This window comes from Gobio gobio (genome assembly GCF_949357685.1).
Source record: "Gobio gobio genome assembly, chromosome: 22".
Lineage (NCBI taxonomy): Eukaryota > Metazoa > Chordata > Actinopteri > Cypriniformes > Gobionidae > Gobio > Gobio gobio.
The window spans coordinates 43,959,947-43,973,631 of NC_137118.1; the positions used below are offsets into that span (position 1 = coordinate 43,959,947).

General features: G+C 38.3%; 1 protein-coding gene across 1 annotated transcript; it reads left to right on the forward strand.

Moving 5' to 3' along the window:
- The first annotated feature begins 165 nt into the window (after window positions 1–165).
- On the forward strand, window positions 166–13,366 carry LOC307118648 (non-selective voltage-gated ion channel VDAC2). The gene is made up of 9 exons (XM_079804358.1): window positions 166–308; window positions 1,087–1,158; window positions 1,245–1,294; window positions 3,235–3,387; window positions 6,415–6,467; window positions 6,542–6,763; window positions 11,350–11,500; window positions 11,757–11,814; window positions 12,297–13,366. The coding sequence occupies exons 1-9, from the start codon at window positions 167–169 to the stop codon at window positions 12,386–12,388; spliced, it is 993 nt and encodes a 330-aa protein (XP_079660484.1). The 5' UTR covers window position 166; the 3' UTR covers window positions 12,389–13,366.
- Window positions 13,367–13,685: the final 319 nt, after the last annotated feature.

The following is a 13,685-nucleotide window of genomic DNA, read 5'->3' on the forward strand; positions in this document are numbered from 1 at the left end:
ATTTTATTATGTGAAGCATTATGTGAAGGGGATGACATCTGCTGGCAAAGTGTATGTGTGTTTTTGAATAATAATAGGGCAGTGTTGTTTACGGGCCATCTTTTTATTGTATTTTATATATACTGGGGACTTTTATTTGGAAATCTTTTCTGTGACGCCAGTGCGCATGCGCAGTTTGTCTCCTTCACTTTGTCCTGTAGCTGTTAGTGTCAAATCTGAAAGTGAACACAGGACACTGAAAAGCTTCTGCTTTCATTTAGCATCATCATTTTATTTCTGTCTCAACAGCAGCAACAACAACATCCTCGGTATGAATTTATCGTCCGGTTTTTACAAGATTGCAACTTTAAACCATGCAGTTTTAAATATTATCGACCCAGTTAGTTGTTTGCAGTGTTGTTATAGCAGCATGTGTTAGTTAATGAGAAACAGACACCAGCTCCTTTACACAATCTCACACTAAAACACTTTTTCATAGTCAGCTTTGTCGTTCTGTGCTGTTAAATATCCTATATTATGATTAAATGTGGCGTTTTGCCATTTCTGTGCAACACGTTAGGCTTTCTGCATAAGCTTGATTAGATTATCAGGCGTGAGGCCACGCCCCCTCATGCATAAACATGCTGAGCTGTTTTCTTCATGTGACTCAGTAATGCAAATATGCTATTTTAGTAATAGAAGAAGGCGCTTCTGTTGGATCACAGCATGCATGGCATGTCACTAAATATACCTGCCCTTCATAAACAGGCTTTTAAGGTGTCATAGAGTATGTTTAGTGCCCTAAAATGCAATGCAATTAAAAAACCCTCACTGATAATCATGTAAAAATAGATGCACAGTGAAGGTGTCAGAATACAATTCAGTTTTACTATGTTCATAGTCCACATGAGGTGCTTTTACAAGGCTGGAAAATGAACAACTACTGACTGCATTCACACGGTGGGTTTGGTTACTGATTATGCCGTTTTGTGGGTTTGCTCTATCTGCGGTTCGATCCCCTGTTTTTCATATTAGTGCAGTTTACAGATGACATGATGATACCATTAAAATTTAACGTTGATATATTCCCTCTGGCTTATGTATCAGATATAATGGCTGTTCCTCCTGCGTACTCAGACCTGGGGAAATCGGCCAAGGACATCTTCAGCAAGGGCTATGGTAAGAAAACTCACTCCGTCCCGCTGAAAGATGCTCATGCTTTGGTTTGCATTCGACAGTAATGCGTGTGTTTGTTCTGTTTGCAGGTTTTGGGATTGTTAAATTGGACCTCAAGACTAAATCTCAAAATGGAGTGGTGAGTTTACCTCTTCGAGATTCACCTGGAAACCCGTCGCCCAAAAAATAACATTTTGCCTGAAATGCAAATGAAGTATTTTTGTAATGTGACATTGAAGCAAATCACCGTAATGTGTAACTGTCGTGTAAATGTTAACACGTTTTTTATGTCTTTGATGCACCATTTGGGGAAATGGCTTTAGATGGTAAGATTTTGAGTGATGTGGCAAGTTTCATTAATGTGAGCACCATCACGCATCATTTACCATACATACAGAGCGTTTATCTTGATGTCAGTAATCTGTGACTATTTTTACGTCTTGTGTGAATTCGTTTTTTTTAATCATCTCTTTCTGACTACACAACCAACATCGAGTCGCATCCCATCAGCCCTGTGTTTTCTAGGTCACATTCGAAATAAACCTATTTCTGTCACATCACTCGCCATCTGCCATCCCGTAATGTCATGAGCCACCTGCTCACATGTTTCAGCATCAAAGTATACTGCTTTTATTCTTCATTTGATGTGTTTTTATCAATGCACCAAACTTTATGAACAATACTTTTAGCTGATAATCACAGGGTTTGTCTGTTATTGATAACTACTCAAATTTAAAATTGCTTCGGTAATTGATACAAGGTTAAATAAAATAAAATAAAATATAAATGTCAGATAAACTTATTAAACGATTATTAGAAATATGTTTGACTTTAAATAGTAAGATTGCTAAGATTGTAAAAAAAAAAAAGAAAGCTGACAGAAATGAAAAAATAGTTTAAATGAGTAAAAATGGAAAGATAAACTTAAAAATCTGAAATATCTTAAATACGTGCTCCACGCGGCTCCGGGTGTTAATAAAGGCCTTTTGACTTCAAAAACAGAGCAACTATTACTGCCATTATAAAGCTTGGAATAGCCTGGACTTTTTTAATATAACTCTGATTATATTCGTCTGAAAGAAGAATGTCATATACACCTAGGATGACTTGAGGGTGAATAAATCATGGGCTAATTTTCATTTTTGGGTGAACTATCCCTTTAATATAATGCCATAGATCTAAATATAATGCCATAGATCTTAATATAATGCCATAGATCTAAATGTAATACCATAATGTAATGCCATAGATCTAAATGTTATGCCATAGATCTAAATATAATGCCATAGATCTAAATGTAATGCCATAATGTAATGCCATAGAACTAAATGTAATGCCATAGATCTAAATGTAATGCCATAGATCTAAATGTAATGCAACACTTTTCACGATTAGTTAACCATGAGAGCTGTAATGCGCTAAAAGAGAGAGTAATACTATTTCAAATGGAAAGACGTTAGCCAATCACAGCAGTGGGCGTTTACCCTGAAGTCTCACATCAGACACGCCCCTTAAAACAGAGCGTTCAGAGCAGAGGGCTAAAATCAAGGTAGGAAAAATGCCTTTTATTTATAAATGATGACAATTTTTGATGTAAAAAGCATTCTGACATTATAAGTGCACCCCAGGAAACATCATAAAACAAAACAACGCAGTTCATGACCCCTTTAAATTCGAAATAAATTGAAATATTGTAATAGTATATAAATAATACTAAAATAACAAACAAAATTAAATGTCCAAATATCAACTGATGAATTGCCCTTGCTTATATAATATCAGTACAGATAATTTATTTATAAAAAATGATAATTATATCAGAAATAAATAATTATTTTACTAGACAAATAATGTACGATATTTATTAATCGATGCTATTTTGTCTGTTTTCAGCAAAAATACACTCATGCTAAGAGAAATTACATACTTCATGCATCAAAACAATATAATGTGCAGCACATAAATGGACATCCGTCTTGTACATTTGTAACCAATAAAAAAAATGAATTATAGGTAATATTCATATAGTCACAGATGCATGCCTTAATGTTTTTTCCTGTTAATAAAAATCAACTGCAGGAGTTCAACACATCTGGATCCACCAACACGGACACGGGAAAAGCCGGCGGGAGCTTGGAGACCAAGTATAAAATGAAGGATCTGGGACTGAGTTTGAACCAGAAGTGGAACACAGACAACATGCTCTCTACAGAACTCTCTGTGGAAGACCAGGTCAGTAGAGCAAACTCTCGCCATGACCTTTGACCCCTTTGAGTTACATAGGATATGATCAAAATGGTTCATTTGCAGAATATGCATTCAAATGCATAGATTTTGCCAAGTAAGACATGTTTCTGAATCCTGAATATTTTGTTGATCCAGGAACAGCATTCCTATCTGAAAGTTTAGTCCTATCCCGTATCCCTAAAATCTGAGGGAAATAATAGGTGAATAACACTGATGTAGAAGCTCTTAACCCTGGTTGTAAGCCTAAACTTCAAGTTCAAGCTAGTAATTTCCACTGAAACATGAAGACAGCCCCTCCCCTTTTTTAAAACAGCCAATAGCGTTTTGTTTATATAACAGCTCGCCCAGAGCTATTGAGCTCCATAAAGCCGCAGTTTCCTCCTAATCTCCTCCATATCGCTTTAAAATATCATTCTGTGCAGAATTCAAACGGGTCCGATACGTTTTCTGTTCGATCACATGATCCGCTCTGTGCTATCGTGTCTCTTGTCATTGTTTTGGAGCGACACTAGCTTATAGATAGTAAGGCTAACATAGTCATATTAAAAGCCAAAAAACCTCTACTTTGATTTCATGGCGACTTTAAACATTCTTCATTTTCTAAGACAGTGTAGGCGCTGCAGGTGCATTTTTTTTACACAAGGTTTCTGTGTTCACATCAAAACACACTTTATTGTCATTAATTGTCCCCAGGTATTTATAACTTTCCATACGCTCCACAACCTCGCCCTTAATGGGTGTAAACTGTAAAACCAAAATTGGTCATTAAAGGATTAGTTCACTTCAAAATGAAAATGTCCTGATATTTTACTCACCCCCATCTCCTCCAAGGTTTTCATGTCTGTCTTTCTTTAGTCATAAAGAAATTCAGTTTTTTGAGGAAAACATTCCACGATTTTTCTCCACATCATAGACTTCCATGGCACCCGAAAGGTCCAAATCAATGCAGTTTCAAAGGAAGGGCTTTAAAGGCTCTGCACAATCCCAGATGAGGAATAGGGCCTTATCTAGACAAACCATAGGTCATTAAAAAAAAAAAAGTATATACTTTTTAACTTAAATTGCTCATCTTGGCGGGCCGCGGATAACGTAATCCCGTCGGAAAGGTCACGCTAGACGTAGGCAGAAGTACCGCCCCCGTGTTTACAAAGCGCTCGTGCAAACATCCTTTAGCAAAAAAAAAAGGTAAACCAACAATGTCGGACGATTTTGAAGTGTTTTTGGTAAAGGGCGTTTGTATTAGGCTTCGCACGTTCGCTTAGGGCGGTACTTCCGCCTATGTCTAGCCTGACCTTTCCGACGTGATTCCGTGGCACGTCGCAGGGCAGGATGAGCAATTTAGGTTAAAAAGTTTATACTTTTTTATTTATTTAATGACCGATGGTTTGGCTAGATAAGACCCTTTTCATCGTCTGGGATCGCGCAGCCCTTCGAAACGGCATTGATTTGGACCTTCAACATTTTGGTTGCCATGGAAGTCTATAATGTGGGGGAAAATCCTGGAATGTTTTCCTCAAAAAACGTAATTTCTTTTCGACTGAAGAAAGAAAGACATGAACATCTTGGATGAGATGGGGGTGAGTAAAATATCAGGAAATTTTCATTTTGAAGTGAACTAATCCTTTAACTTATCTGCTAAAATATGGGGTTGTAAGTAATTAAACGGGTCATGAACTGAGAAATCAAATTTTATTCATATTCAGTAAAGTTGCTGTTGCATCTTCAACACCTCACTTTGTCCTATAAGCAAACTGGAGAGGGTCTAAAAAGTTTTTATACAATTTCTTTTATACTAAAGTAATAGGCACTGGTACCACAGTGGCTTGTTTCCACTGTTAGGGACTCTCTGGATGACAAATGATATCTGAAAGATATGACAAAACACTGGGCACAATTGCTCAGCACAGACCTTAAAGGAACACTCCACTATTTTTGAAAATAGGCTCATTTTCCAGCTCCCTTAGAGTTAAACGGTTGAGTTTTACCATTTTCGAATCCATTCAGCCGATCTCCGGGTTTGGCGGTAGCACTTTTAGCATAGCTTAGCATAGATCATTGAATCGGATTAGACCGTTAGCATCTTGCTCAAAAATGACCAAAGAGTTTCAATATATTTCCTATTTAAAAAAATTTGATCCGTCCCATGAGTGCAGCGGCGCAATGATATTACACAGCGTCTGAAAATAGTCCCCAGCACACTCCCTGTGTAAGATGTCAAATTGGTTATGTTGACGGAAGTCAGTCTATTTTCAGGTGCTGTGTAATAACATTGCGCCGCTGCACTCATGGGATGGCTCAAAGTTCCTTGATTATTACGCAGGAATAAGAGTATAGTTCCTAGCCATATCGGCCTAATAAATCAGTCTTAGTACACGATGTAACTACAGAAGGGTCAAGTTTTAAATAGGAAAAATATCTTAAGTCTTTGGTCATTTTTTAGCCAGATGCTCACGGTCTAATCCGATTCAATGATCTATGCTAAGCTATGCTAAAAGTGCTACCGCCAGACCCGGAGATCGGCTGAATGGATTCGAAAATGGTAAAACTCAATGGTTTAACTCTAGGGGAGTTGGAAAATGAGCCTATTTTCAAAAAGTAAGTGCCCTCCAAGATGATCTGGACCAGGACATTTGTCTCGTATTACAGACTTTTAAAAGCTTTAGCACAAACAAAACTCATTCAGAGAGACTTCTGAACCACATTTAGGTGCATCAGATCATGAATAAAACCTGTTTAACTCCTCTGCAATACCCAGGAAATTCAACATTCTTGTTCCCACACCCCTTAGATCCAGTTATTCCAACTCGGTTGTTTCACAAGTTTTATTTTGTCATTTAAATTTGCTTTCCTAACTTCTAGTTTTATGTCCTTCTGCAGTTCATGTCTTTTAGTCAAATCACCTTCATGGAATGAACAAAGATGTTGGTCCTGGAACATGTTGCACTTGTTGAAATCACGACATTGAATACCTGTCTTATGAATCTTGTATCTTTTGTTGGGTTGTCTCCTCAGCTTGTGCAGGGGTTGAAAGTGGCCCTGGATACGTCTTTTGTCCCAAACACAAGGTGAGTTGTTAGTGTCTGACGCATCAAGGCGGGTTTGATGATTTTCCTCTTTGACAGTGTTATTTTCTCTTTAGTAAGAAGAGCGGTAAGCTGAAGACCGGCTACAAGCGTGACTTTGTCAACATGAGCTGTGACATTGATTTTGAGGGTCCGGTCGTGCACTCTTCAGCGGTTCTGGGATATGAAGGCTGGCTTGCGGGCTACCAGATGGCGTTTGACACGGCCAAGTCCAAACTGGTGCAAAATAACTTCGCTCTGGGATACAAAACCGGAGACTTCCAGCTTCACACCAACGTGTAAGAAATAAGAATCGGTGAAAACACCACAGAAACAGCTGATTAGGGCTTTTAAAGTTGACATGTATGCATATACTTACACTCACCTAAAGGATTATTAGGAATGCCTGTTCAAGTTCTCATTAATGCAATTATCTAATCAACCAATCACATGGCAGTTGCTTCAATGCATTTAGGGGTGTGGTCCTGGTCAAGACAATCTCCTGAACTCCAAACTGAATGTCAGAATGGGAAAGAAAGGTGATTTAAGCAATTTTGAGCGTGGCATGGTTGTTGGTGCCAGACGGGCCGGTCTGAGTATTTCACAATCTGCTCAGTTACTGGGATTTTCACGCACAACCATTTCTAGGGTTCACAAAGAATGGTGTGAAAAGGGAAAAACATCCAGTATGCGGCAGTCCTGTGGGCGAAAATGCCTTGTTGATGCTAGAGGTCAGAGGAGAATGGGCCGACTGATTCAAGTTGATAGAAGAGCAACTTTGACTGAAATAACCACTCGTTACAACCGAGGTATGCAGCAAAGGTATGCGCTCAACCTTGAGGCGGATGGGCTACAACAGCAGAAGACCCCACCGGGTACCACTCATCTCCACTACAAATAGGAAAAAGAGGCTACAATTTGCATGAGCTCACCAAAATTGGACCATTGAAGACTGGAAAAATGTTGCCTGGTCTGATGAGTCTCGATTTCTGTTGAGACATTCAGATGGTAGAGTCAGAATTTGGCGTAAACAGAATGAGAACATGGATCCATCATGCCTTGTTACCACTGTGCAGGCTGGTGGTGGTGGTGTAATGGTGTGGGGGATGTTTTCTTGGCACACTTTTGGCCCCTTAGTGCCAATTGGGCGTCGTTTAAATGCCACGGCCTACCTGAGCATTGTTTCTGACCATGTTCCTCCCTTTATGACCACCATGTGCCCATCCGCTGATGGCTACTTCCAGCAGGATAATGCACCATGTCACAAAGCTCCAATCATTCCAAATTGGTTTCTTAAACATGAAAATGAGTTCACTGTACTAAAATGGCCCCCACAGTCACCAAATCTCAACCCAATAGAGCATCTTTGGGATGTGGTGGAACGGGAGCTTCGTGCCCTGGATGTGCATCCCACAAATCTCCATCAACTGCAAGGTGCTATCTAGGGCTGTGCAATTAATCGAATTTCGATTTCGATTTCGATTTTGCCTCCCAACGATCACCAAAATAGTACAATCGAGAAAAAACGCTTATTTTGCCATGTTCAGTTTTGCAAGAACACTCTTATTTTGTCTTGCGTTTTGAATGAAACGCGCACGCGCTCATCCGCCCCTCCCGAAGCCACAAACGTTCTCAGATCGTGAGTCTCGTGTGCATATCATCCGCTGGAATTTAAAAACTCGGCGCGAGTAAAGATGGCAGAAGGAGGGCAGTTACAGCAGCGTTTGGTGAGCAAAAAAGGCAAAACCAACTCCGTTGTCTGGAAACAGTTTGGCTTCGAGGAATCAGACGACGAGCAGAAGCATGCTACGTGCAAGATTTGCTACATGGTAGTGGCTGCAACGCAAGGGAACACCACGAATTTGTTTAACCACTTGAAAATTAAACAGATTGACCTATGACAATCTAATAAAGAAACAAAAACTGACGAGAGCAGGGGTGCCGTGTAAACGTCCTTTTTTCCCCTCATATTTTTCAAATAATTCTCTCTTTGTAAACTTTGTTCAATGCATGCGAGTGCTGCCGTGTGTTCAAATATGACCAGTCGTTTTCACCGTCATCACCCGGGTTTAGTGCCAGAAGACGCGAATGAGAAGCCGCGCGCGCTGTGAGGAAATGTATCTCTGTGCGCTCATCCGAGAGCGCGCACACGTCTCTCAGCGCGCAAATATTGAGTTCTCTTTCAAGTCTTGCTCTTGAACGGACAAACTCACACAAAACGTATGTCAACATGTCCATCTTGATGAGTATCCTAGCAGACATAGTCCGATAAAGACGACGCATATCCGATCCGGATTGAATAGCTTTTGTAAGTTTAATAGGATTCATCTTTAATTTATGCACTCAAATATGCAATGTTATTTTACATTTGATACATTTCTGTACCTGAAAACTAATGTTAGACGTAACTGAAAACCATATCTAGCCGAACCATATTGTTGATCTTATTTATTTGTGGTTATCATTTTTACGTGAATACTTTTATACTTTGATTTGAATATATGTTATATTATTTATTTTAATAGTTCAAAAAGTACAACAAATGTTACAATTTCAATTGAATTGTTGAAAGGTGTATTTTTAATAAATACAACACATTCCCAAAGTCATGTGAAATAATCGTGTTACATAATCGTGATTTCAATATTGACCAAAATAATCGTGATTATGATTTTTTCCATAATCGAGCAGCCCTAGTGCTATCCTATCAATATGGGCCAACATTTCTAAATAATGCTTTCAGCACCTTGTTGAATCAATGCCACGTAGAACTAAGGCAGTTCTGAAGGCAAAAGGGGGTCAAACACAGTATTAGTGTGGTGTTCCTAATAATCCTTTAGGTGAGTGTATGCGTGCGTGTACATAAGTAACTTCATCCTAAAGAATTAGTTCATTACAGACCGATCTCGAATCTACCTTTTCTGTCAAAAATACTAGAAAAGGCAGTATCCTCACAACTGTGTTCCTTTTTAGAAAGAAATGCCATCTGTTACCGGTACTGAGACTGCTCTCATTAGAGTTACAAATGATTTGCTCTTATCTGATCGTGGTTGTATCTCTCGATTAGTTTTACTGAATCTTAGTTCTACATTTGATACCATCGACCACAACATTCTTTTAAATAGACTTGAAAATTACGTTGGTATTAGTGGAATTGCATTGGCATGTTTCAAATCATACTTATCTGACCATCATCAGTTTGTAGCAGGAAATGAAGAGGTGTCAGTGCTAGGGCTGTTGCTTTTCAGCCTGAACATGCTACCCTTGGGAGATATCATTAGAAAGCATGGTGTTAGTTTTCATTGTTATGCTGATGATACTCAGCTCTATATTTCTTCGCACCCTGGCAAAAGATAAACGGAATGCACAGCTGATATAAAAAATTGGATGACTCAACTTAATTCTGAAAAAAACAGTTCCTAAAAAAAACCTTTGCACATAGTCTATCTAACACTTGATGGCTGCTAACACAAGTCTGTCAGTTAGGAACCTGGGTGTGCTCTTTGATACCAATCTTTCATTTGAAAGCTGGGTTTCTAGCATCTGTAAAACCACATTCTTCCATCTTATAAATGACATATGCTCTCAATGACAAATGCAGACCCGTTCATGACCTCAAGAATAGATTATTGTAATGCTCTACTGGGTGGTTTCCCTGCAGGCTTAATAAACAAACTCCAGCTGGTCCAAAACGCAGCAGCTAGAGTTCTTACTAGAACCAGGAAGTATGACCATACTAGCCCGGTTCTGTCAACACTGCACTGGCTCCCTGTGGCAAGCAGGACGAGGCTGAGGGACGGTGAGAACGTAGCGAGACCGGTGTGGCGCTCATTATCTCTCACGCCACCTCGTACTGCTTGCCACACTCCCTATTAAACATCGTATACATTTTAAAGTCTTGCTTATTACTTACAAAGCACTAAATGGTTTGGCTCCCCAGTACTTGAGCGAGGTCTTAAAGCATTATACTCCTTTACGTCTTTTGGGGTCTCAAAATGCTGTTTATTTGTAGTATTTAACGAAGAAGTTCGATCACAAGTTCAGTATGGAGTACCACAAGGCTCAGTACTAGGACCGTTGCTTTTCACCCTGTACATGCTACCCTTGGGAAATAACATTAGGAAGTGTTACTTTTCACTGTTATGCTGACGATACTCAGCTCTATATTTCTTCACGCCCTGACGAATCAATTAACGGAATGCATAGTTGATATAAAAAATGTATTTTATTTTATTTATTTTCATTTATTTCTATGATGACAAACCTGCATTTCCAGCATCATTCTTCAGTGTCACTGATTATTAATTATTAATAATGGTTTTTATTATCTTCAATGGTGAAAACCGTTTTTGTGGAAACCATGACACATTTTTTCAGGAAGTTTTGATGAATATAAAGTTCAAAAGAAGAGCATTTATATAAAAAAATAGAAGTATTTTGTAAAATTATAAATGTCTTTACTGTGATTTTCGATCAGTTTAATGCATTGTTGCTTGCTTACCCCAAACTTTTGATTAGTAGTGTATCAGTTTCCACACAAATATGAAGCAGCAAAAACTATTTTCAACATTGATAATAATAAATGTTTCTTGAGCAGCAAATCATTAAATTATTATGATTTCTGAAGGATCATGTGACACTGAAGACTGGAGTAATGATGCTGAAAATTCAGCTTTAATCACAGGAATAAATTACTTTTTAAAATATATTCACATAGAAAACATCTATTTTAAATTGTAATAATATTTCAAAATTTTTACTGTATTTTGATCAAATAAATGCAGCCTTGATTAGCATAAGATACTTCTTTCAAAAATATAAAAAAATCGGAATTATTCCAGACGTTTGAACTGTAGCATTGAGTGCTATTGTCATTTGTCACCAGTAATGACGGAGCTGAGTTCGGAGGATCGGTCTATCAGAAGGTGAATGATCAGCTGGAGACGGCCGTCACTTTGTCCTGGACCACCGGAAGCAACAACACACGCCTCGGAGTTGCAGCAAAATACAAGCTAGATAAAGACGCCTCGTTGTCTGTAAGTCAACAGTCTTTATACGCAAACGCTTGGCCAATGCATTGCAAGTGTGTGGTTCTGTTTCATATAACAGTGTGGAGAATGCATATGCACACACGTGTTGCAGTATGACACATTTTGCAACACCATGTCATGAAACTAGAAGCATCTGCAGCCATGTACTTAGGCCTAAATCTGCCTTTAAATACATTGAAAATCAAATTAATGCTTGGAATGACCAACCTAACCATGATTTTTCATTATTTTCGTATAACAGGCCAAAGTCAACAATTCCAGCCTGATTGGAGTTGGTTACACTCAGAGTCTTCGACCTGGTAAACATGATATAATTATTGTTTATGATCTACTGTATGTAAACTGGGCACAGTTTGTGTATTTTCTATATGCACCAAATACTCAATGACATTTGCCAAAATGTTCAATATACAACCAGAGCGCTGCAGGGTCTACTATATCCCACAATGCAATGCATTTCATTTGCAGTGTGAAGAATGAGCCAAAAGTGTTTTTTTGCATCTTCCATTTTTGATTAATTAGTTGATCATAGTGCTGGAAGTGGAGATATTATGAAATGTAATTAAAAAATATATATATATTTCACTGAATTAAACATGCAACAAAGTGGGATCATGTGAAAATACTGCATGCATTTTCACTAAAAAGTTGTCAAAAACACTTAAAAATAGCAATTTTTCAAAAATCGTATGCAAATGCACCACACAAGTTTTTCATTCCAAAATGAAGTTTAAGATGTTTATTAACATTTGAATGCCTCATATTCTCTCTCATTGTCAAGGTGTGAAACTCACACTCTCGGCTCTCATCGATGGGAAAAACTTCAACACCGGCGGACACAAGGTCGGACTGGGTTTTGAGTTGGAAGCGTAGCTGCCGTAGTGCAAAAGACACTGAAGAAGAGACCCAGTCCTCACTTCGTCCCTCACAACCCTCCTGCATCACACACTAGCACTCGATGACTAACAGCACTTAACGGCACGTTGATGGTTTTTGGGAGCCGAGTGACCTCTCAAACGGCTGTAACATCTGGCCTTCTAAGGGAAAAAGTTGCTAATTTATTTAATGAAGGTCGTATATTTACGTAGAGCACCTACAGCAAACCAAAATACACAAGTAGCGGTAGATTTGCAAGCATGGTAGAAACATTTGGAGTGTTTCTCTGGTGATGTCAATGCATGCTAAGCACTTGCATTTGTTTTATCACGTTGACGAGTGAAGGTCAGAAGTTGCATGATGGTAGTTGAGGTTTTGATAATGAATGCTCAGGATGAAGCATTAGAGTGACGCCGCACTTACAAAGCTTTAGGCATAGACAACACTTACAGGAAACTGACAAGATAGCATGTGTATTTTTAGAGCTTGCAACACTTTCTTACACACTTATTGATGGTTAGAATAGAAAGCAACTCTGTATCGTGGGAAAAACCCACTTTTCTGGTGTACAAAAGAGAAATTTGATCATCAAACACTCTATGGGCACAGATATGCATTGTACATACCAACTGCTTTTTCCATGTTATATATATGTATATATATATATATATATATGACACGCACACACTCATTTTACAATTATCTTGGTCTTTGTACCTAATTTTTCCAGTGGAAATTGAGGAAATTCCAATAAACAACGAAAAATGGAATGTTTTGTTATTTAGAGTTTAGAGTGTGGTTGTTTCTTGGACCTGCTTCACATGTATGAGGAAAAATGCACTACCATTCAAAAGTTTGGGGCCAGTACTTTTTTTTTTGTTGAAAGAAATTAATACTTTTATTCAGCAAGGATGCATTGAATTACGATGTAAAGACATTTATAGTTTGAAATAAATGCTCTTCTTCTGCACTTTCATCAAAGAATCCTGACAATATCTAATGTATCTCAGTTACTGTTTTTGTGCTTCACGCAAAATATGAAGCAGCACAAAAAATGACATTTTAAAATATATTTTAAGACTGACGGTTGTTTTCGTCTGTTATGGCTCGTTAGATCTGCCCGCTTTGAATCAGACACAGATATAAAGTAGTGCTGTAAGTTACATTTATTTGAATGAATGAATTATAGCATTTAGTGGAATGAATTATCGAGAGCGACTCTCCATTAAAGGGATAGTTCACCCAAAAAATGAAAATTAGCCCATGATTTACTCGCCATCCTAGGTGTTAATGA